At 42.9% G+C, this 22042-nt stretch overlaps 2 protein-coding genes across 9 annotated transcripts in view; one reads left to right on the forward strand and one right to left on the reverse strand.

Moving 5' to 3' along the window:
- On the reverse strand, positions 1-14920 carry LOC110398543 (zinc finger matrin-type protein 1-like). 7 transcript variants are annotated; one of them, XM_021396283.1, is made up of 8 exons: positions 12224-12436; positions 12090-12144; positions 7367-7482; positions 6042-6152; positions 5781-5952; positions 5067-5270; positions 3409-3523; positions 1-2478 (listed from the first exon to the last, which is right to left on the reverse strand). In XM_021396283.1, the coding sequence occupies exons 3-8, from the start codon at positions 7379-7381 to the stop codon at positions 1746-1748; spliced, it is 1350 nt and encodes a 449-aa protein (XP_021251958.1). In that variant the 5' UTR covers positions 7382-7482; positions 12090-12144; positions 12224-12436; the 3' UTR covers positions 1-1745. The 7 variants fall into 7 exon arrangements, with proteins under 7 accessions (XP_021251958.1, XP_021251956.1, XP_021251955.1 ...); XM_021396281.1 differs by lacking the exons at positions 12090-12144; positions 12224-12436 and adding an exon at positions 14698-14920; XM_021396280.1 differs by lacking the exons at positions 12090-12144; positions 12224-12436 and adding an exon at positions 14674-14920.
- Positions 14912-22042, forward strand: part of SMYD1 (SET and MYND domain containing 1) — a 24883-nt gene continuing 17752 nt past the window's right edge. Inside the window, exons 1-2 of one of the 2 annotated variants that reach the window (XM_021396288.1) lie at positions 14912-15078; positions 16169-16961. In XM_021396288.1, coding sequence (XP_021251963.1) covers positions 16825-16961 — 137 coding nt within the window. In that variant the 5' untranslated portion in view covers positions 14912-15078; positions 16169-16824. Of the gene's footprint in view, positions 16962-22042 lie in introns of both variants that reach the window. The other variant, XM_021396289.1, reaches the window with a different exon arrangement.

Below are 22042 nucleotides of genomic sequence, written 5' to 3' on the forward strand. Positions count from 1 at the left end.
TCAAATCAGAACAGATAGGTTTAATGAGAAGAACAGATGAACAGAATTAGCTTTCAGTACAAGACAATGTAAGACTTGCTACTAAGAAGTGGACAAAGAAAAGACATTTACAATCAAGGGCAAATAAAGCCCTCAACCTATCTGCCTAGTATTTTAAAACATCTAGGCTTGGCAATAACTATCATCACTAATGTTAAAGGCTAAGAACAAGACAATGAGGAAACACATAACAATAACCACAACTGCAGAAAAATGAACATCGCTTATCTAAATTAGCGCTGTATTTCTGTGTGCTTCTGCTAGATGAGAATCTGCTTGCAGATTGTTTGCAGCATTTACATCATAGATGAATCACTGTTTCATCAAAATATGGCAACTGTATTTCTTTCAGGATCTTATCATCGTCTTTGATGCCAATAATTTTTGGGGTTACATTTAGAGGAGCTTGTGCTTTCTTCTGGTAGGGCAGGTCTGTATGGAGTTCACATACAGAACTGGAAATGATCACTGGTAGAAAAAAAACTCCCAGACTGTGCTTTTGCCAAACTTTCAGAGCTGCTAATCTCCTCCTGACTTCCAAGACTGCAAGTCTTATTTGAAAAGCAAGTCAGCTGGCACTTATTTCCCTTCAACAAAGCTTCTTCTTTTCTATATGCAGAATACCACATCACGGCCTTACTTGACCACTCAGATTTATAACTTTATAACACAGAAACCCAAATCCAAGGTTGCAACCAACCACAAAACAAATTCTTAAAAAACAAGCAACACAAAAAGCCCACACTACATTATTCTCAAGGCTTTTGAAACAACTTCTTCATGCAAGACAAAAACAAACCAGACAATTCAAGGCTTGAGGGTCTTGGTCTCTACTCCATCCCACACTACAACAACCCACAACAAAAAGTTTCAGTTGGGCAGAGCTGCTGAAAGCAGCAGCTGACACAGGTGCCTCTACAAACAGACTACCCAGCGGCACAACTAGAAAACATAATGGCTTTCAGATCCCACATCAAGGCTAAGGAAAAGCTTTTCTGCAACCTGAAGGCACTGAGTGTTACTAAACGGTGTCTTGTGACATTGTTGTTAAAGATGTAGAACATACGGAGGACAGCAGTTCACGTGCCCCAATAATGCAATTCTATATTATGAAGGAAGGTCTGGGGACATTATTTCAAACAAAGCGTTGCTGGTTCTTCAGAGCATTGTTTGAGTCACAAATCTAGCTTTATTCTGGAATCAAAGCCTTCCACGTTCTCCTTTAAAAGCAGTCAGTGGAATGGTTACAGATGCGACTTTGCCTGGCAACACTGTAATGCCCTTACATATCTTACCAAGCTTAGATACTTTCCTAGAAGAAAAAAAAAGAAACCTCCATAGTAGGCACCATTAACATTAGGAAAATAAAGCTACACGTTTTGATGAGTATTCTGTAAGCTACTGACCCTTGTTTGAGGTATGTTCCAGAAGAGCCTTCAGACTTTCAAGCTCACATCACTGCAATGACTGTTGTACATGTAACGTAATTAAAACTGATGCACGCCTACTACCAAGCATTTTCAGAAGACAGACTTTTTCTCACTTCCAGTTTGGAACAAAACGTTGCTTAAACAACAAAAATTAAACCAGAAAAAAAAAAATACAACAGCCATAGTATGGTACAGAATGGTTAAGATAATCTGCAAATAGGATCAGGCTCTTGAAGCTAAGCAAAACCCTCATCAGCATCTAAAGACAGATTCACCCTAAAGTAGCTCATTTTCTGCCTTGACCTTTATCTGGGGCATCTTTTTGTTCTTTGTGCGCTTTCTGCTCCCTTTCTTAGCAGGTTTTTTCTTACGCCTTTCATCTTTATAAGGCCTTGATTTCTTCTCATTTAATAAGCCTATGTCAAGTTTAATTCGCTTTCGTTTCTCTCTTTCTTTCTCCAAATCTGCACCTTCACTATCTTCCTTTCTTTTCAGTTCCGAGCCTTCTTTCTTACACTTCAACTCTTCACTAATGTATTTTTTCTCCTCAGTATATTTTATCTGGAGGTTCTGTTCTTCTCCGTAGGAGATGCTAAAAGTTTCAGCAAGCACAAGTTTGCAATACTCTTTAGATTCTACAGCTGACAGACCAAAGCTCTCATCTCTGATGGCAGCCACCCCAGATGCTTGCCCTTCTGTACAGTGCGCTGTGTTATGCTGACAGTTCAGTGTGTTTTCTAGTGCACACCCACAAGCTGATGAGCAACTTGGTGATCTCTTTTTCCCAGTATTTGTAGGTGTCTGGGTTTCTGAGAAAAGGCTGGAATGCTGGTTTTGCTCACACTTAAAGGCTGAAGGTATAACCTCACCAAGGTTTCTATCTTGGAACTCTTCTGCTATTTCCAAATCCATTCTTTCCTCGAGCCCTGTAGCTTTCTGACCTTGAAAGGAGTAGTAAGTTTTCTTTGAACTCTTTGTGAGACTGTGAATCTTTCTTGCTCTGCATAAACTGGATAGAAAAAGCAATTATTAATATTGATCGATTTGCTTAGGATCTGTTGAGTTAAAGTCAGGAAGGCAGAAAGACATGCATGATAAAACTATTTCCAGAGCTACAAGAAAGAACATATTCCAAGTGTGCTGCTCTGTGTACCTACATGAAACCTCTAACACAAGAACTTACCTGCAAAAATCAGCTGAAGTTACAGGGAATACATTCAGTCACATTACTGTGGTTATATTATTATGGCACCTTCACATAAAATGTCTCCCCAGCCATGTCTAATACGAAAGTAATTTTGATATGTGGCCTAACTGAAGAGCAATCTCAAAAAGGTAGTGATTAAAGGTGTACAATATCCATTCCACAGTTATCACAAGCTACAGTCCCTTTTTTAAGTTAAAGGGAAATTCAGAGCTATCACCTATCCCAAGCAACATCTTTCACCAAACATAAGATGCAGGCTGATGAACCCTTAAGGTGACACAGTCTATGGAGACCTGCACTTTTCAGGATTAGAGCCTTATTTGCTGCCAATAGGAATCATAAAGTTGAGACCATTTCCTAAAAGACTGGCTAAGCACAGAATACACTGTGCCAAAATAGGTGCTACTGTTTCCAAAGAAGCAAATATTTGGGGATAACAAAGTATGTGGGAAAATCACAACTTCTAGAATGTGCAGCCCATGGGCTGCCATTGAAGATGCAATTGTGGCAACTCCAAGAGAGAACATCAGTCATAAGGGGGACATTTAAACAGACAGTCACTCTTAAAGGCAGTAAAACTAAACAGAATCAAATTAAAAAAAAAAAAAAGATAAAAAACAGTAACTTATCAAAGTCCTACAGCAGCACGCAGCAGGGCTAATGAAGAAGCAAAGTCTTTCACAGGAACTTGAAAGTATATGCTACAGAGTAACAAAAGACTTACTGACTCACCTGATTCTGTGCTTTTTTCCTTGCACGTGGGACTGGTACTCGTGTATAGTTGTAAGGACAACATTGCAAACAGGGCATGCATAACGGCCAAACCCAATCGCAGAGAAGAAGGAATCTGTAGGTTAGAAAGAATACAAATGAAAGGCAAAATCCAAAGCACATCGCAGTCGCTCCCCATGCAGGAGTCCTAACACAGTGTTCCCAAAACCGGCTCTGTAAGAGATACAAAGTCTCTGCTGCAATGTAACTCAATTTTACACTTCAACAGTATTTATAAATGGAGCCCTACTGCTGCAGTGTAACCATTCTTTAGACGTTTACAAGGGGTATCTCTGATGACTGAAATGATCCAAGGCAATTCTACTGAGCTGCTACCAAGTGCTGACAGGAATGAACTGCACTGAAAAATTAAATACTATTGCAAATACCTAACCCAAAGTGAGCACCTACAGGCACCAGTCCACTCCAGTCAGCCCAGATTTATTTCAGGCAAGAGCAGTTTAAATGTTAACTGCTCAGATGACCACGAACCATTCATTCAACTGTGACAAGAAGATGTTGAGGAAATAGTCGTGCACTACATTATGAATATGCCATACAGAGTCAGACAAATCTAAGTTAAGGTTCGATGAGAAATACCTTGTGTCTTCTAGTTTGTCATGTTCTCCTCTCCTACAAGCTGTGAAGCTGTGTCACTACAGATTTAAATGCATTAAACAAATTAAGAAAATAGCAAGTGTTGTTTTCCCCAATGCAAATCCAAGAGCTTCACTCATTAGCAAAATGCAGCACAGATTCCAGCGGGCTGTTGCATTGAACAAAATAGATTGCTTTTTTTTTTTTTTTTTTTGCCTGGTGGACAAAAAGCTGGACATGAGCCAGTAGTGTGCACATGCAGCCTGGAAGCCCAACAGCATCCTGGGCTACATCGAAAGAGGGGTGGCCATTGTAAGGTACCATCTGGAGTTTGGAGTCCAGGCCTGGTGGCCCCAGCACAGGAAGATGCAGAGCTGTTGGAGTGGGTCTGATGGAAGGCTTGAGAATAATCATCATTTAGGAAACAAATTTCCTTACATGGCAAGACTGAAATAATCACAACAATCTGTTTGGTGAACAAAAGATTAAGGGAAGGCATGCCAGTTTTCAATTATTGAAAGAACGTAACAAAAAGGAAAAAATGATTCAATTCTTATGTCTGCTTCTTGTTCTGCGCAGAGTGAAGAGAGACACTGTAGGCACAGGGCATTAATTTCAGTGTCAGTTAAAGGTTTTAAGATCGAGAGTGTAAAGTTCAGGAATTCTTGGGAAATGATCTCAGTGGAGGTTGTTGTGGTGTTTCTAGCACAGAAGGTCTTTAAAAGCAAGGTGAATAAAGATCTTAAGAATGATTTGACCCTGGCCTTGGAGTTAAGGAATGGAGCTATTTTTATCATCTCTTTGATTTGACTCCGGTGATAACTGGATTAGGGTCTCAAAGTCAATAGGAAGTATTTTCCCATCTAAAATTGTCAGCAGCAAAGAACTTGAGGATGGCAAACTAAACAGGAAGGAAGAAGTGAACTTGTTCTGTAGCGAAGGAGAAGGCTGACATTTCCTTGCACAAATCACAGCAGCCCTTGAACACTCAAACTGTCCTCACTTGCTCACGTTCTGCTTACCATTTGTTGTGGATTCTCTAGGGACAGGTTTGACTCCCAGCTCCTCCATTACCTTCTTCCGTGCTACATTTCTTCCGTGTTTCTTACCAACATAATGCTCCTGGGCTGAGAGTGGATTATTGAAGGGAACACAGCAGAGCCTGCAGTAGCTCAGATCCAAGCTTGCTTTCGAAGATGACGAAGGTGTTTCAGTTTCTGAAGGAACTGAAAACTCACCATTAGATACCTGTATTAATATCTATGTGTTTAATAGCTGGTCATTCTAAGGTCCAAGAAGAAAGCTTTACCCTGCAGAGGGTGATTCAGAACACATTGCAAAGCTCCATCGTGAAACAAAGTTCACTAACTTGCACAGCACTAACACCAGATCACTGTTGCTTGTGGACTAATTTTTTTTTTTAATTAAATATGCTAATTTATCAAACTGAGTTTGGACCACAGTTAATATTCACAGCAACAGTAAACATTTTCATTAATAATCAGAAATACTTGTCTTTAGTTAGAAAGATAAGGAATTTGAAGGCAAGTTTCCCTGGCTTCAGAGTTGTACAGGGTAGTTACTATCTTTTATTCACCTAAGGAGTTACCATATGACAGCTCTGTGATTGTGGCAGAACAGAAAGGCATACACTTGCATGTCTGTATGCCAACACCTCTTTCTATTTGTTGCAGAGAGTGACAGGAAAATACGTGCAATGCAAATTTAGTTCTTACCAGGAACAGGCTGCATGCTCTGTGCTTCCACCAGGGCTCTCTTTTCTGCTAACTGCCTCAGCTTTTTAGCATGGATCTTCCCCTGGAGGTGAGACGATGCAACAACTGGGGAAATTAAAATAATGTTGCAGAGATTACAGTATTTTTCCTCTACTATTCTCGTTCCGTCCATCTGAAATTAAGCAAAGGCAAGCTCAGTTATACAAGCATTCACTGAAGGACAAGAAAATACTTCAGTTAGCCATGAAGAAGAATAGTCACCTGAAAATTGGTACAATCCATTATTTCCTTCTTTTTGTCATGCCTCATTCTCTCATCCTCCCTACTATGCCTTTGGACATAAAGATAAACGTTCCGAGCATGCTTTCTGCCCTGAGAAGAAACTAGAATTATTCCTGTTTCATTAATAAGGGGCCAAGCAGTGGTATATCCAGCAACGGGAATTTTATTCATCTAAAACTGCTTTCAACACTTGCCAAACAGCATTTGTATAGAGAAGATGAAGGGCTGAGGATTCAGTAGTCCACGTATCTAAAACTGGGTGTTAAGCAAATCTCCTTCACCTGTGATTATTTTTTCATTCTTAGATGCTCTCTCAACACATAACCTTCCATCTCTTGCACTTATAATGTACTTACCCACATGTCACACTACACACAGGTAACCCACAAAGCCACACAACTGAGTTGTCTTCTCTAATCTAACCTGATGCTTTCCAAGTGTCTGTTAAGGATTCTGAGAAGCAGCATTGGTAATATTGTCAAGATTTCCTAAGGGAAAGAGGTGCTATCATACTTGACTAGACAACACAAGCAAAACTGGGGAAAAAAAAGTCTTATTTCTGTATACAATTCATCCTGAAGTTATCTGATTTCACCATTGCAATTGCAGCTGTTATCCTCAACTGGATTTGGATCCTAGAAACAGAAATTCCAACTGAGGGTCTGAACTCTGAGTTCTGACAGTACAAGTGCTGCTTAACATAAATCAAAGTAAGGAAGTATTACACCTGAATACTAACTAATGAGAATAGCAAAAAAGACTCCTGAGAGCAACTGACATTTTAACTTCAGCAAGAAGAAGAAATGTCTGTGCCTACAAACCTTCAAGATTAAGTTTCAAAATAAAGCTCACTTTCCTATGTCTATAGCACTGTCCCAAAGCACACACTTGTTCCAAGAAATGCCTTCAGCATGATTCATACAACTTGCCTTGTGAAGACACTGGCAGACATAGCAGCACACATATATCGCCGGGTAAAGAGTCAGGGGGCATGACCCCTACCCTCTATAGTTAGCATTGCTCCATGCCACACTTATGTCCCGGGTCACATGGTGCAAATCTGCTTCCATCCCATATACAGCCAGGCCTGAACCTGCCCAGTTCCTTCTATAACTGTCCTGCAACATGCAGGTGATTGCCCTTCGCTTCCACTGAACACACATCATTCACAACCTTCGAGTCTGGCTAATGTCTAAGCCTAGGGAACACTATTAAAGGCTTTAAGCAGCCTTTTCTAACACCATACAGAAACCTCAAACCAAAGCCCCAGTGCTTGCTAGGAGAAATCCTCCCTTCCAGTCTACCTCATAGTGTGACATCCTTTGGGATTCAAACGGCAGCACTGCCCAGCAAACCCTACAGAAAGCATCAGTGAACAGGTAGTGCCTTGTTGCCTCATCTAATATGTCATCTGAATATCCTGAAAAAAAACAAAACAACAAAAACCAGTCAGGAGACAGGACAAGATACATGTGCATGTCTTTGCTTACACAAAGTATTGACCACTTGAATATTCACACACAGAAAATGAGGGAACCAATGCTCATCCACTGGATCACACCGTGCCTTGTTGTAGCTTCAGAGCGATGCTGTAAAGCCACCTATACCTTCCTACACACAGAGGTATTGGTCTCATGGACTGAAAGAATATTGCTGTATGTGTATTTGGACTTCAGGTACCTCAAAATGAAGGAAGACAGAGCTTCCTGATTGAGTTTTCCAGTCATACTATCAGATTTAATAGACTAATGGCTTAAAATATAGGAAGCATTTTAGACTAGGTCATACACTCAAATATGAGAATACATTTTAAAGAAGAGATGTAAAGAAAGTCAGGGAGCAGCTCAGTGCATGAGGAAGGCCAAGAGGTCTCAGAGGCTTGCAAAGGTTGTACCTGTGTCCCATACACCCATTTATTTCTCTTAGTTATATGGAGAAAAACTGCTACAATGAGTACTGAAATGCCACTGTCTGGGCATGGTTTACTGTTGGTCCTTGATATAAGAATGCATTTCCTAATAAAAACTTTCTTTTCAGCAGTTACAATGGCCAGACAAGTACTCCTTGAAAGCTGTTTTCTGTAGTGCGAGTCATCCAGCCATATTCAATATTCTATTGTAACTGATTTATATAGCTTAGCCCCTTCAAGCACAGGAGAGAAAGTTGGACACAATAACAGGATTTGGTCCGCACAAGAAAACCCAGTGACTTGGTTCCTGGCATTAGTTGAAAGCTTATCTTGCACCTGAAATGCATGAATTGCCATAAAACCCATGATCTCACAACTTCAGCCTCAAACCATATGAAAGTCAGGACATATAAACATATTGTTATTCTCTGTAGTGATAGCTGACTTTCAATCAAACGTATTTGCCTTGCATTTTGCATTCCTCTTCAGTCTTACAGTGAACTGCATAGAATCATATAATCCTTAGAGCTGGAAAGGACTTTTAAAGGCCATCTAGTCCAACTCCCCTGCAATGAACAGGGACACCACAGCTAGATCAGGCTGCCCAGGGCCTGATCCACCCTGGCCTTGAAAGCCTCCAGGAATGGGGCATCAACCATGTCTCTGGGGAACCTGTGCCAGTGCCTCACCACCCTCACTGTAAAAGACTTTTTCCTTATATCCAACCTAAATCTACCCTCTTTGAGCTTCAAACCACTTCCTCTTGCTCTACCACAACAGATCCTGCCATAGAGTCTCTCTGCTCCTTTCCTGTAGCTCCTCTTTAGATACTGACAGGCCGCTCTCAGGTCACCTCGCAGCCATCTCTTCTCCAGGCTGAACAGCCCCAGCTCTCTCAGCTTGTCCATGTAGAGGAGGTGTTGCATCCCTTGGATCATTTTGTGGCCCTCCTCTGGACACACTCCAACAGGCCTGTGTCTCTCCTGTACTGAGGACTCCACATCTGGACGCAGTACTCCAGGTGAGGTCTCACCAGCACAGAGCAGAGGGGCAGGATCACCTCCCTCAACCTGCTGGCCATGCTGCTTTTGATGCAGCCCAGCATACAGTTTGATTTCTGGGCTGCGAGGGCACACTGCTGCCTCCCACCCACCAGTACCCCTATGTCTTTTTTGGCAGGGCAGCGCTCAATCTTTTCATCCCCCAGATTTGGAGATGAATTTGCATGGAGGCAAATTCAGGAATAAACCAGTGTAATTCCCACTTAAATCCTGACCAGGCTCCAAGTTGTAGATGACCTTCAGTGCAACCTGGGTGGCTGCAGTACCCTTCCCAGTGCAGACTACACACATCAACAGTCCCCTTCACTAAATCACGCTGCTCACTTCCAGGGAAGGGTTAAGAACAAGTCTGCCCCTTCTCCTTTTCAGTGTGCTTCAAGACCATTTGTGACACGCAAAAAAAAAATGATAGAGCACAGGGAGATTTATGCTACCACTGTCTGTGCACAGCTACTTCTATGAATAGTAAGATGTACTTGAGGTCTTCAGCTTTCAGATACAGCTTTCCTGGCAACTGAGAGAAACTTCAAAACCAGCTTACCTTGCAGTTCACAACCACGCTATAAGAAACTTGTCAGAGATTCAAGCAGAAGCCTTGCAGGACTGCCATTTTGACCCTGTCATTTCTATGCCTCAAAAAGTTTTAAATAATGCTACTGCTATCATCAGTTCAGAACTATTCAGACCAGTACTTCTGTATCATTAAAAAGATGGTTCACTGCAAAGCAGACCAGCTACTGCTTGTCATGGAGGGACTGCTCCTTAATAAAAAGATAGGGATAAGAATGCTTTAGAAATAAGACATAAGATTATATACATGTATATTAACCGTCGTGCTACACAATAAAGTCAACTGGTAGGTTGGTAGATGACTTCCAGGTCAGCACAGAGCAATGTAAGAATTTTCTCTGGCTTCTAGGCTCAGAATTCCCACTGACCAGGCTGGCACCTCTCTTTAGTATGAAGTGGCCACGTTCTCAGTGTCACCTCACAGCAGGATGGCAAGGGCTGGCCCTGGGTGGCAGAGGTTAAACTTCAGTGGTGCTTAGAGACGTTAACACCAGCTAACGATGGCACTAGAAGACACAAGGTCTGATGTGGCAGATTAGAATGATTAGCTTTGAGATTTCCAGTCTTCAGGGTGTGTCATTTACACAACGGTAGCAGACCAGAAGGGCTGAGGCTAGAGGGCTACATTCCAGTTTTAGTGCATATTGTCACAGAATACAGGAACTCCATGTAATAATGCAAGTACAATTTAAGACACATCAGACAGAATCATCATAAATTGTGATCATGGAGAGAAGACATTCAGCAGTGCTCTCTCTGTTCCCTTGTTTTCTTCTGTGTGATGGCACAGACCTGGCTTACATCCTGTTTCAGAGTAAAAAAAATAAATAAAAGTGAGAAAAAAATCATTCCAGTGTTAACAAAGTCAGACTGCTGGCTTTGAGTTGAAAGGAATGTTCTTTCAGTTAGGATAAACTTCTTAGCCAGGCCTCTCAAACCTTTAATATTAATAACTGTACCATCACACCAGGAATCTCAGTCTGTTTCAGGTCTAGATTCCTTACCAGGCAGCCTGAAGGTTCCTGTATGTACACAGAACCTCCACAAATATCTGAAGAACCATCCCCTTCCCAGGCTCCTGAATGAGGTGCTAAGCACTGCTGAATACAGACAAGCCTCTGCCTGCTATTAATTTTTCTTTCCCCATTCTTAAGGACCCAGAAGACTGAGAGCAGAATAACGTAGTAAAGAAAGAGTACAGGCTAGAGAAATCCCTAAAGGCAAAGATATGAAATTTCAAATTCAAGATTTTAAGCTCAGAAGATGACATAGCCAAATTCTGCCCTCAAGTGCCAACAGCAAACATAGCATTTTAATGAGAAATAGATGGACTCAAGTTCAACAATTACAACTTGTCCACAGATGACTACTGACGCATGTTATTCTCCCCAAGGCATAGCCACAAGCAGTGGGGTCAGTGCATCTTACCAAGCTACCACCCATCAATCTCAGGCCAGTACCTGACAGTGAATGCTGCAGCCTGTCCCAGCCACAAAATAACTGAATTCAAATCATGTGCACTACGCTGCCTCGCTGTACTCTGCAAGCAGGAAGGGCAGGAGCCTGCACACAGTCCATTTTCACATCTCAGCTCTCCAGCAGTAACTTTATTTGGCTGCAAACTCTACTGCTTGTCATTAGGTGGCCACACTCCTCCTAAATAACAGTATGAAAGATGAACAGAAGCTTGAACGCTCAGAGTAGCAGCTGAACAAAACTGGAAGCAGACAGCATCGCTGAAATCCAGTTCCTTTTGGCCATAGTACAGCAGGCAGACGCGGTTGCTGTGCAGTGGAAGTCATAAAGCAACCTTGGAAATAAACTGGGGCAGATATCCACAGACATCCAACTCAGGAAGGGTAGACAAATGTAACAGACTTTAAAACCCTCTTCAAACCCACTGAAGTGTGGAATTACAGAACTGAATTCCTGGATGAGAACAGGAAGCTGAACCAGATGGATTTCCATTTCTGCAGCTGGGTGAAAGGCATTTGTCCGCTTAACAATACAGTAGCACTACATTTTAATTTTCTCAAGTACTTGCATTATTATCTTTTCCCTTGCCAAAGCTTAAGGGATTGTAAAGCAAACAAATATCAAACTGGACTCTGTTCTTTGAAAATGAATGCTGAAAAACTGAACAGCTGGCACATTTCAGAAACTAGCTTCATCACCCAAACTATACCGTAGTGATTTTTTTTCCATAGAATAGTATAACAAAATAACTTAAAAACATTTACAGGCATCTTCAAATGCCATACTCTACCACAAAGCTGACTAGGACACGTGCCTCAGCCTGCACACAAGCACAGCGCTATGGAGCATACAACTACACCATTCAAACAAGGGTTAAGTACAGCATTGCCCAAACACTGCAAAAGTAAAATCAGAGCAGTTGCTAACCAGCTTTTAGTGCTGGAGAGACCCATGACCTGCCCTGACATACAACAAGAGGGGCTTACAACTGATAGAAAACAGAACGCTCACCCTTTTGCCCAGGGTGAGCAGGAACAAGATATTTTGCTGGCTCCCTTAGGCAGTGCTGTGGAGGAAACAGAAACTGTTTGAAAGCATTAAGATGGAATTACATCAGTCGCGACAAATAAATTGAAAGCACCCACTTCTTCCAACCCAGTTCCTTGCTTCTCTTCCTTTTTCTCCCTGTTGGCCCACAGCCCCCTGTTCCCACTACCCCCCTCTCTCTCAGTCCATCACCTCTGCTTCCTGTGTCCCAACACACCTAGCAGAGCCAGATCAGCACAGCTGAAGCAGGCTGAAATCAGCCATTCTGCTTTTAGAACAGAGTTTGCAACTTACTGCAGTAAAAGTGAGCTGATGCCTCAAAAAAACAACAACAGCAAAACTTAGGATTTCAGAAAATGTATTTATGTTACTATTATTTTTAAAAATTTTCGTGGGCATATTTAAATCCAGCTGCACTTGTTGAAAGGCAATCAACATGTTAATTGGGCACAACAGAAAGCTGATTGAAGCCTATGTGGGGAGGCTGGTTCCTTTTAAAGTAATATCAGCAGTAGATTAATTAACTGCAGGATAAGCTGTTAGTTTCCTCACCGAGTTGAGAAACATGACATGTGAATTGGTACCCAATTCCCTTTCCCCCCTCCTGTATGCAGAGAATGAAGATTTGAAGAGGGAGACAGGAAAATCAGTAATTACAGTATGAGCATGTGCTACATACTGAGTCTCAAAAAAGCATGGTTGTAAACTACAGATTAACTACACACTTAGAGGTATCGAGTGCTTTCACCTTCTTGCCACTGAGCCAAAAGAAACCCTTTAAATAAAGCCACCTCCCCCGTTCCTCCCCAAATATATATATATATGTATAAAAAGCATATGCGTATGCAAAGAAATTAGCAAAAAATTTTGCCACAGAAAATTTCCAAGGCCAAAAATTATTTCTAGTTTTGTATTTAAGAAAAGGATACTCATCCTCTTTCCCCTAGCAAGCTATCAAACCAGAAATTTTCAGTAATGTCCACTCTATAGCTCTGTTTGGGACAGGTGTGAAGTGACAACCATATAGCCAGTGATTCTTGCTGCATCTGGCTCAAAACATTCTGAAGTTCAGGAACATGACAACTCAGCTCAAAAAGGATAAGTGAAAAAATGAATTTAAATCTAACCATAACAAGAGTGTGTTCATAACTTGTCCCAACTATGTTCCTTTGAGTATACATACTTGTGCTGGTTTTTTCCCCCAAAAAAGCCGGCTGCTTAAAATAGCTGTCAGTATTTAACAGCTAAGAGTGATTAATTCCTCTGGAGTTATTTCTGTTCAACAGAGTATTGCTAAATTTAACTGACAATGGGGAATTCTGCTGTTAATGGATGTTTCAAATATTTCACAAAAGGCCATGTTTATGCATTGTTATGCGTGGTTCTTTTTCAGTATCTAAAGTGGGAGGGGCTATAAGAAAGAAGGGGACAGACTCTTTAGCGGGGTCTGTTGTGGCAGGACAAGGGGAGATTATTTCAAACTAGAAGAGAGAAGATTTAGACTGGATGTGGGGAAAAGGTTTTTTACGGTAAGGGTTGTGAGGCACTGGCACAGGTTGCTCGGAGAGGTGGTGGATGCCCCATCGTTGGAGACATCCAAGGTCAGGCTGGATGGGAACTGAGCACCTGATGGAGCTGTAGGTGTTCCTGTTCATTGCAGGGGATTTGGACTAGATGACTTCAAGGGCCCCTCCTAACTCAAACAATTCTATGAACTGAACAGTCAGTGCTTACAAAGCATAAACCGAAGCCTTTCAAAACACAAATATTTTATATCCATTATGAATGATTTGGTGTTCCTGGAAGCTCAGCAATGTTTACATCCCACTTGCTAGATCTTTAGCAGGACATCATCTCACAGGAGAGATTATCTGGGGAAGGAGAGGACGTGGAACTGAGAAGTGATAGGAACTTTCCAACTGTGAGACTGATTTTCAGAGCTTTGTGTTACAGATCTGGTGTACGACAGCAACTTGTTGGTCAGCTTGCTCTCCCAGATGCATGATGTTGGCTTATGAAGCTAGAAGAAACTTTCTGACAGACTGAACATAAGGCCATCTTTTAAGGGCTCAGAATCACTTTGGACTTGTTAGGTATCTTACCTGCTCCTTACACACCTGGAGCACAAACAAATCTCTCACTGCACTTTGCTCATTAATTTCTGCTTTGAGGTCAAATTCTCATTACTTTTCACTACGGGCATCACACAAAACCATTTCACACAGGGATTGGCACTAGCCCATTCCTGCCACTTCCACCGCCTGGGCCACGATGGCAGTGCATGTGTATTGCAGGGAGGACACGAAACAGTCACTTCTCCAGCAGGAGTTCGAGAGAGGGGTATTTTACACATCTAGCTCACACAAGGCAGAGATTTGAGGCTGGAAATGAACTATATAAGGGGGTAACACACTGAGGAACACCCCCAACATGTGCGGGAGCCTCCACACGGGGGCCCTGCGGGTCACAGCGGGGCTCAGAGCCTCGCCTTTTCCACACGGAGCTTCGCACCCTCAGCTGCAGCCCCTGAGGCGGCGGTTGCGCTCACCCGAACCGTGCCGCCGCCGCTCACCTCGCCCTCGGGGCCGCCGCCCTCGGAGCCTCCTTACGGGCCAGGGCCGCCTGTAATTGAGCCCTGAGTGCCAGTACATCTCGACGGACTCCTCCCACGGCCCAACCCAGCGCGGCTTCATCCTGAGGGCTGGACGGATCGGTTAAACCCCCGCAGGGCCCGTCCCGCCTTCCGCCTCCCCTCAGGGCGCGCAGCCCGCCCAGCAGCCCGCGCCCCGCCCTGCGCCCCGCCCAGACCGCCCCACACCGCCTCCCAATGCTCCGTGCATCTTCGGTCGCCTCAGTCTCCGTGGTCGGCTTTCCTCACCCCCCCAAAATGTGCTCTCCAGCAGGCTTTGAAATGTCCTAGTTCCAAAGGGTTGAAGGGGGAGTCACCCAACAGGTGTTTCAGCAGGGCTCCCCATCACCCACCCTCTGACGATGGCCCTCTCCAGACGATTTTTTTATTTGGGTTCACAGTTTTTACCACCCTACTTTAACTTTTACCACCATATCTTAGCACACAACTGAGTATGAAGCAGTGGCTCACTGACACTGAGGATCTGGATGTTACACCAAAAGACTGCTGCAATTAAAAGTCAAATTGCTTGCAGTGGCTGATTGCCCCTAATGACTTCTATACACTGCACAAATATGAGGAGGTTTGTGCTGGCGGCTCTGCGCCAGCTCTGTCAGCCTCAGTGGGAGTGGAGTCATGTGGTTATAAGGAAACATTGCTAATAATCACATGAACACCTGGATCACCCTGATTTATAAAGCTCTGGATTGATATTGTTTGTGCTTGGCACACTCAGGCAAGCTATAGCACAGGATATTTGAACTGAAGTGTGGTACTTCATTTGCAGGAAAGGAAATTTGCCAGAAGCTTTTCAAAGACACAGAGCAGATCTGAGACTGCCTTGAAGTGGACAACAACACTTTCCACAGCCTTGGCTAGGCGAAGCATTTATTTTACAGTCAAGTGATGCACAGGAGTTATCCTCCTTACCTCTCTGCACCTCACTTTCCCTATTAATTCATTCAGTTTTTCTGTACAGCAAGGAGGTGTGAGGAGAGGTTTGCAAACAATGACATTTGTATGGTGCATAGAGATCTAGGAGGAAATAGAATCAGATTTCCTAGCAGTGGGAGGTTGAGATGACTGAGAACCAGCCCCACAGAATGCTATTAGAGGAAAAAACATAGAAGCTAAATGAAAATCTAAGTTGGGCTCAATTTCTATAGTGAGGTTCACTGCTGTATGTGGAAGCCTTCCTTTGCACATGCACTGGCTGCTGGGGAGAGAGGGCAAAGCAAGGGACTGGGTTCTCTCTGCTACATCCTCCTTTTACACTAGAGTGGGGCAAATTTCCTCATCTCTTCCAGGGCTGAACGCTGGAGGTGGGAAGAGCCCTCAAATGTTTTGTCATTTCCAAGAGTTTAATGCATCCAAAATTGTGCTAATATCTAAGATGTCCTTCTTGTTTCCACAGCCCGTGCCAAACCACTGCTGCCCTTCCAGCTCCTTCCACGCTGCCCTGTGCACTCGCTGCTGGTGTTTGGGAAGTGACGCTCCTTTTCCAGGCTCCACTGGCGATGGAGGAGGCAGAGGATTGCAGGGCACGTGTTTCATTGCTCTCCCTGCCTCTAAACACACTGTCCATCTCTTAGAGGGTAAAAATAAAGCAGCATTGTTTAATTTCTGGAAAAAGCCAGATGACAGTGGAAGGGGTCAGAAATATGCATACCAGCACTCCCCATCCCTCTGTCTCAGCTGTTGCTTCCTGAGAGACAGAAGCATGTGGTTGCTAAAAATACCCTTGCAAAGAGAATACATTCCCTCTCCAATGGGAGAGTATAAATTAGTCTGAGTCCTAACATACACAACTGCTTGTGGCTGGGAGAAACAATTCCAAACGTGGTTTTTGGAGGGGGTTTCCTAAGAAACAGAAGACCCAGCCCTGTGTAGATCGGCAATAGTGCATGGAAGATCTCCTCCTGCCTTTCGTGCTCCCACCCCCTCTCCCTCCTATGTGATACGGTGCAGCTGGGGGTGGGGGTAGGCCAGCCCTTTTATAAACGTGGTCTTGTGGCAAGGCAAAGTTGACAGGAGTGACGGAAGATTTGGCTCGCTGCAAGATACCTGGGAATGACCAGAGGGGCAATGGAGTCAGTTGAAGTGTTCACGACTGAAGGCAAAGGCAGGGGCTTGAAAGCACAGAAGGAATTCTTGCCTGGAGATGTCATCTTTGCGGAGCCAGCCTACGCTGCTGTGGTTTTTGATAGGTAAGAGAAAAGGACTCGTAAAACAGAGTTCAAGCGTCGTCTCAATGCAAAATTTCATCTGGCTGGGCGGGTGAAAGCTTGAAAGTGTCTGGACAGCATCAGAGAGGGTGCAAAGGGAAGTCAGAAACACTTCTGTACTAATGCACTTCCACATTACAGCGATATCCTTCCCAGGGCTCAGATCTGCTTTTTCACTTTAAATATGGCACAATCTGTTTCCTGGATGTCAACTTGCAAGGTGCTCAATGCTGCTCACTTTTACCAAATGCAGTGAAAGTTATGTGTGTTCAGTGCCTCACAAACTGGACCCATGCTACATTCCACTGAGTTGCAGAAGTGTAATTCAGTGAGAGCAGTCTGAGACAGACTTTGCTGAAGTCTCCAACGTATAATGTGTGATAACAGTGAGTTACACTGTGCTTTGCTCACGTGTGCCACCACCCAGCTGTACGTGTAGCTCCACAGGCAGCTGTCTTCAAACTGGAAGATCTGCAAGTGGTGTTATTTCTCCTTAACAAATTTTATGTTTATAACTAGCTAAGTTAACAGAAGTCGAGTTTCTACTTTCACTCTTAGACAAGAGCAGTTTGAATTTTCTGTTCATACTGATATAGCCAGAAACTGAATTTTGGTGCAGATGCCTTTTTCTTTACTGCTGCTTATTTCAAGGATGAACAACACTTGAGCAGTGCATGCTGCCAGAGCAGCCCATGGGTGCCTACTTCTGCCCTTCATATCAGTGGAAAATTCACTTAAATAGCCTGAAAGCTAAAAGACACGAAGAACCAATTTCTATGTTAATCTCCTGTGGAATAAACCTAGACTAAAGCCTCTGATATAAATGGGATTTGTTCAGCCTTATAATGCAGTATCTGAGAATAGAATTTGTCCCAAACATTTTAACCGAACAGCTAGATGTCAGCTGACATTCTGGGCTTAGGAAATTTGTGAGCATTCCTCAAAGGCACCAGTCCTGAAACTGAATTTTGCCCCAAGCTGCCAGTAGCTTTAGTGAACTAAATAGGGCAGAGGGTGATTCCACTAGCTGAGCTTTCTCTGATTGAATCAGTTCTGCTAACGAAGTCTAAGATTCAAGCAGAGTTCATGTTTGTTTTAATGCTGCTCATCCTTTCAGTTAAGTGCTGTGACTGAAGCTGATTTGTGCTCCTATGTGATCTGGCAACAGCAGAGAATTGAGAATAAATGGACAGAGCAAGGAATAAGACTTTTTCTGCCTTTCATTCACTTTTTCCTTGCCCTTATGTGACCAGTGAGTGAAAGTATTTGTGAGTCTATACAATAGCAACAGTGAAACTGTTTTTAAATTTTATTTTAAGATCATCATAAGAGCTCACAATTTAAATAGTCTTTTTTTTTTTTTTTTAATGCTAAGTTCTTGAATTCTTAACCTTGCATCCAATTATAATGGTTAGTAACAAAACCACCTCTCCGTGACATGAGCTCTCATCCTTTAGTTTCACTTGTGTCACTTGCTGGAATCTTGCTGTGATTCTATGTTTTATTCAGAAGTTCCTATGGGTAATGACTTCTCTCATACACTCTCTTATTAAAAATACTAATTCAAGCATTGAAAACATTTAACCTTCTGATTGCTGGTTGACTTTTCTTCTTCTACACCAAATGTTGTGAGCATCATGTCTACAGGAGAGCAGTCCAGGCTGCAGTAGTTGTAGATTTCCAAGAAGCATTGGGTGGGGAGATCTGTGCTTCCCTCCCTCCCCAGGCTGTGTTTACTTAACTCCCAGAGCAGCAAGGTGGTTAAGTAAACACATCTCTGTGACTGCAGAGGATGGGAACGGGTTCAGTCATTCTTATCTCTCTGCTGCTTCTTCATGCTCTGTGCAATAGTAGTGGACTCTTACTCTCCTGTGGCATATTTCACCCCAAAGTACTTTATATGTGTCAGTGGTGAAAAGCATTCCCAAAATCTCTGAAGCATACGTTGCCAGCTAAATGCCTGCTAGTTAGTGCCCAGCAGGGGTTATCCTGGCCTGAGATAGAATGGAAACATGCATTCTTCTTGTGAAAACTGCTCTGATGTTTTTCACACACTCACAGGGCTCTGTTTTGAAGGTACCTTCTACCACAGTCCAAGGGTATTCCGCTGCATGTAACTCCCATTGAGTCGACTGCTATTGAAGGATAGCCTGGATCCTTCTAGTACTCAGCATCTTAGTCTCTTGCTGAAAGCAGTAAGTATGTGAGTTATGGAAAGGGAATTCAAATACGAGTAACTGGTGGCTTTAATTTTTCAGCTCAGGTTCTACCAAACAGATGATCAGATTTTTCACAGAGCTCAGCTTTCTTTATTAAAGCTACCATGGAAGCACAAGAGTGCAGAGTAATTTGAAAATTTGGTCTGTACCTTGCAACCATTTTAGGAGCTCAGTTCTATGAGAAGTCTGGTCACAGTGTGGATGCTGAACCCCTGAAAACCTGCACCTGGCTGTACTGTTGAAAACAAAGTTACATTTGTGCTTTGTATGGATGGCCATAATTCCATAATGACCACACTGTGATCTTCCGTGTGACTACATGTGTTGTGGGAACAGCAGGCAAAGTGAAAGCATCTTTTACAGATTCTTGGGAGCAGCTCTTCAGAGGTACAGCACTGTTTTCTTCGTGTTGCCATACCATAGGGTGGAAAGCAGCTTGTGTTTGTACACAGGTATGAAGCTGAGATTTGACGGGAGGTGCTGAAGAAATGCTGGAGGCCCAGAAAAGCTGGTGACAATTTGACCTGTTGAACAGAAAGTATTAAATACAGTACCTCCCAGCAGAAAGTGTGGATAAATTACACTTGGTCTTAAGTTATGTAGAGGCCCTACTCTGCAACACAGTGGGAAAGCCACCTGCTGTAAACTGTAGAATTACAAATTGATGCAAGAAATTGCAGGAGCAGTTTTGACCTGAGGCTGTCACCAATTGCACTGTATGAATGCCTGCCATTAGGAGAATGAGTTTGAGGAGGTGTTGAAAATTTTCTTTTGCCAACAAAAGGAAAAAATACATTCTTTTAAAAAACTCTGTAACCAGTCATTATACTCTGAGCAAATAAGGCCAGTCTGTTTAAGTGGATCCACCTACAGAGTGATGTGATGCCTTGTCTAGCAATTCACTTTGGGACTTAGCTTGCAAATTAGGATGCCCAAAGCTAAGTTCTGATTTAAATGTCTGTAGAAAGCTAAGGGCACGATTCAGTTGCTATCAGAGCTTAGTGCCATTTGAGATGGCCCCAGGTTGTCTGAGACATCCTCTTAGGGCTGACAGGTACAAACTGGGATTTATGAGAATCAGGCCTCCTCTGGAACAGCATTACAGGGCAGATGAGAGTCCCTGCAGAGCTTAAAATAACACGAGGCTCCTATGTCCAGGCAAGTGAATCCAGCCTTAAGTGCCAATTACTGTCAATGGAGCTCAATAATGCACGTGGAAGGCCTACACCACCATGGTGAGCTGAACTGCTTTCCAGGCCATACTGGGTGTTTTGACTGGAGCTCTAGTTAACCCAGGGCACAGAAAAGGTGTCTAAACACATAGGCTGTATCCCACTCAGGAAACAAACCCCTGAATGTCACTGAAGTCACTAAGGCTAATGGGGAAGTGTACTCTTCAACTCTGTGAAGGTCACCAGAGCAGCAGCTTTTACATGGTGCCAGAGACCTCCGATCCGATAGTACAGGAAACTCAAAGAGAAGCTAAAGGAGGTTCCTAAAGACATCAGCCAGCTCATATCAAAGCTAGCATGTTTCTTGACACTGTGGTTTCCTGGCGTTGACTAATGCATCAAGCCCATTGCTTCTACCTGAACTAGAACCACCTGTTGGGAGAGATGGTGAATACTGGTTGAAAGCAGGGGCAGATCTCAGTGTGATCTCCTGTGTTTTGCTGTTTGAGTGTGTGGACAGACTCTCTGATCTGTGCTTGAATCAAACTTGCTGCAATCAGCTCAAATAGCGCTCAGAAAACGCCCATCAGCATCAACTTCTCTTCCCCTCAAATAGACCCAAAAGGTTGGAAATAGATTTTCTCAAGGAATTATTTGCCTCTGTTGGATCTTTTTTCAATTTGCAAAGCCACTGTGCATGGCTGGTTGGCCATTGCCTCTAACTGAAGGTTGCTGTCGTGCTCTGCTTATGTACTAAAGTTTAATCCTTCCCTCCCTCTTCACTTTCTCTTTGAAGATCTCAAGTCTCCTTTCCTCACAGCTACCTTCAGGATGATGACATTCCCTTCACCTGGGCTCAATGTACAGTATGTGACCTTCTCATGTATGTCAGCTCTCAAGTTTGAAAGAGTTTACATTTCCCACAGGCACGGGGAAGCCTGATACATTTCTGTCAACCTTCTCTTTATGGGCTTGCTCTTTAACTAGTAGGATTTGAAAGAGAGTAGTCAAAGCAAACAGTATCATGTGGTAGAAAGCTAAGATCGCTTGAAGATTTGCTTGATGAGTGATGTATGAAGTGGGCCCCAAATACATTTACCAAGCAAAATGTGGGGAGCTCTGCTGTTGTAACTGGGATGACCTGGGGATATAATAAATGTAAACTTTTCCATAATAATATAACATTGAAAATACCATGGAAGTATTTCTTCTGAGCTGATACCAATAAAAACTGAGAGGTGATGTGATAGTATTGGCATTGTCTAAAATTTTCCAGGGTCTTTTGTTACTATCTCATTTGTTCAAAGCATAAGGAAAACTTAGGATTAAATCCAGCTTTTTGAAAGGAAACCACACCTCTTTACAATGAGGCTGATAAAGCTTTTAATGAAAGACTGAAAAGAAAAAAATCTAAAACAGGTCTAAAAAAATCCTTCACTCAAACTGGATAAACTACAGTGTGTCATACCTGGCATTGTGAAGATAAAAGTTCTGAGCTCCAACCCCCACTTTTAAAGAACTGAAACTATTCTTGCTCATATAATTCACTATTACAGGTATCTCCAGTAGAAGCCAACTGTTGAATACCTCCTTTCTCATTCTGCTGCTGAAAGAGTGGGTGGATTTCCTTACACTGCTTTGTTTAATGAAGGGTTACACTGAAAGCTTTGAA

Source organism: Numida meleagris, chromosome 4 (genome assembly GCF_002078875.1).
Source record: "Numida meleagris isolate 19003 breed g44 Domestic line chromosome 4, NumMel1.0, whole genome shotgun sequence".
NCBI lineage: Eukaryota > Metazoa > Chordata > Aves > Galliformes > Numididae > Numida > Numida meleagris.

Bases quoted from the DNA above. Each gene is read 5' to 3' on its own strand.
- LOC110398543 (XM_021396280.1), bottom strand. From the start codon at position 14,818: ATGAAGCCGCGCTGGGTTGGGCCGTGGGAGGAGTCCGTCGAGATGTAC. The intron at 6,153-7,366 runs GTAGACTGGAAG...GTTTCTTCTCAG, and splicing joins AAAGGATGTCACACTATGAG to GGCAGAAAGCATGCTCGGAA. The intron at 2,479-3,408 runs GTGAGTCAGTAA...TTTTCTATCCAG, and splicing joins GGAAAAAAGCACAGAATCAG to TTTATGCAGAGCAAGAAAGA.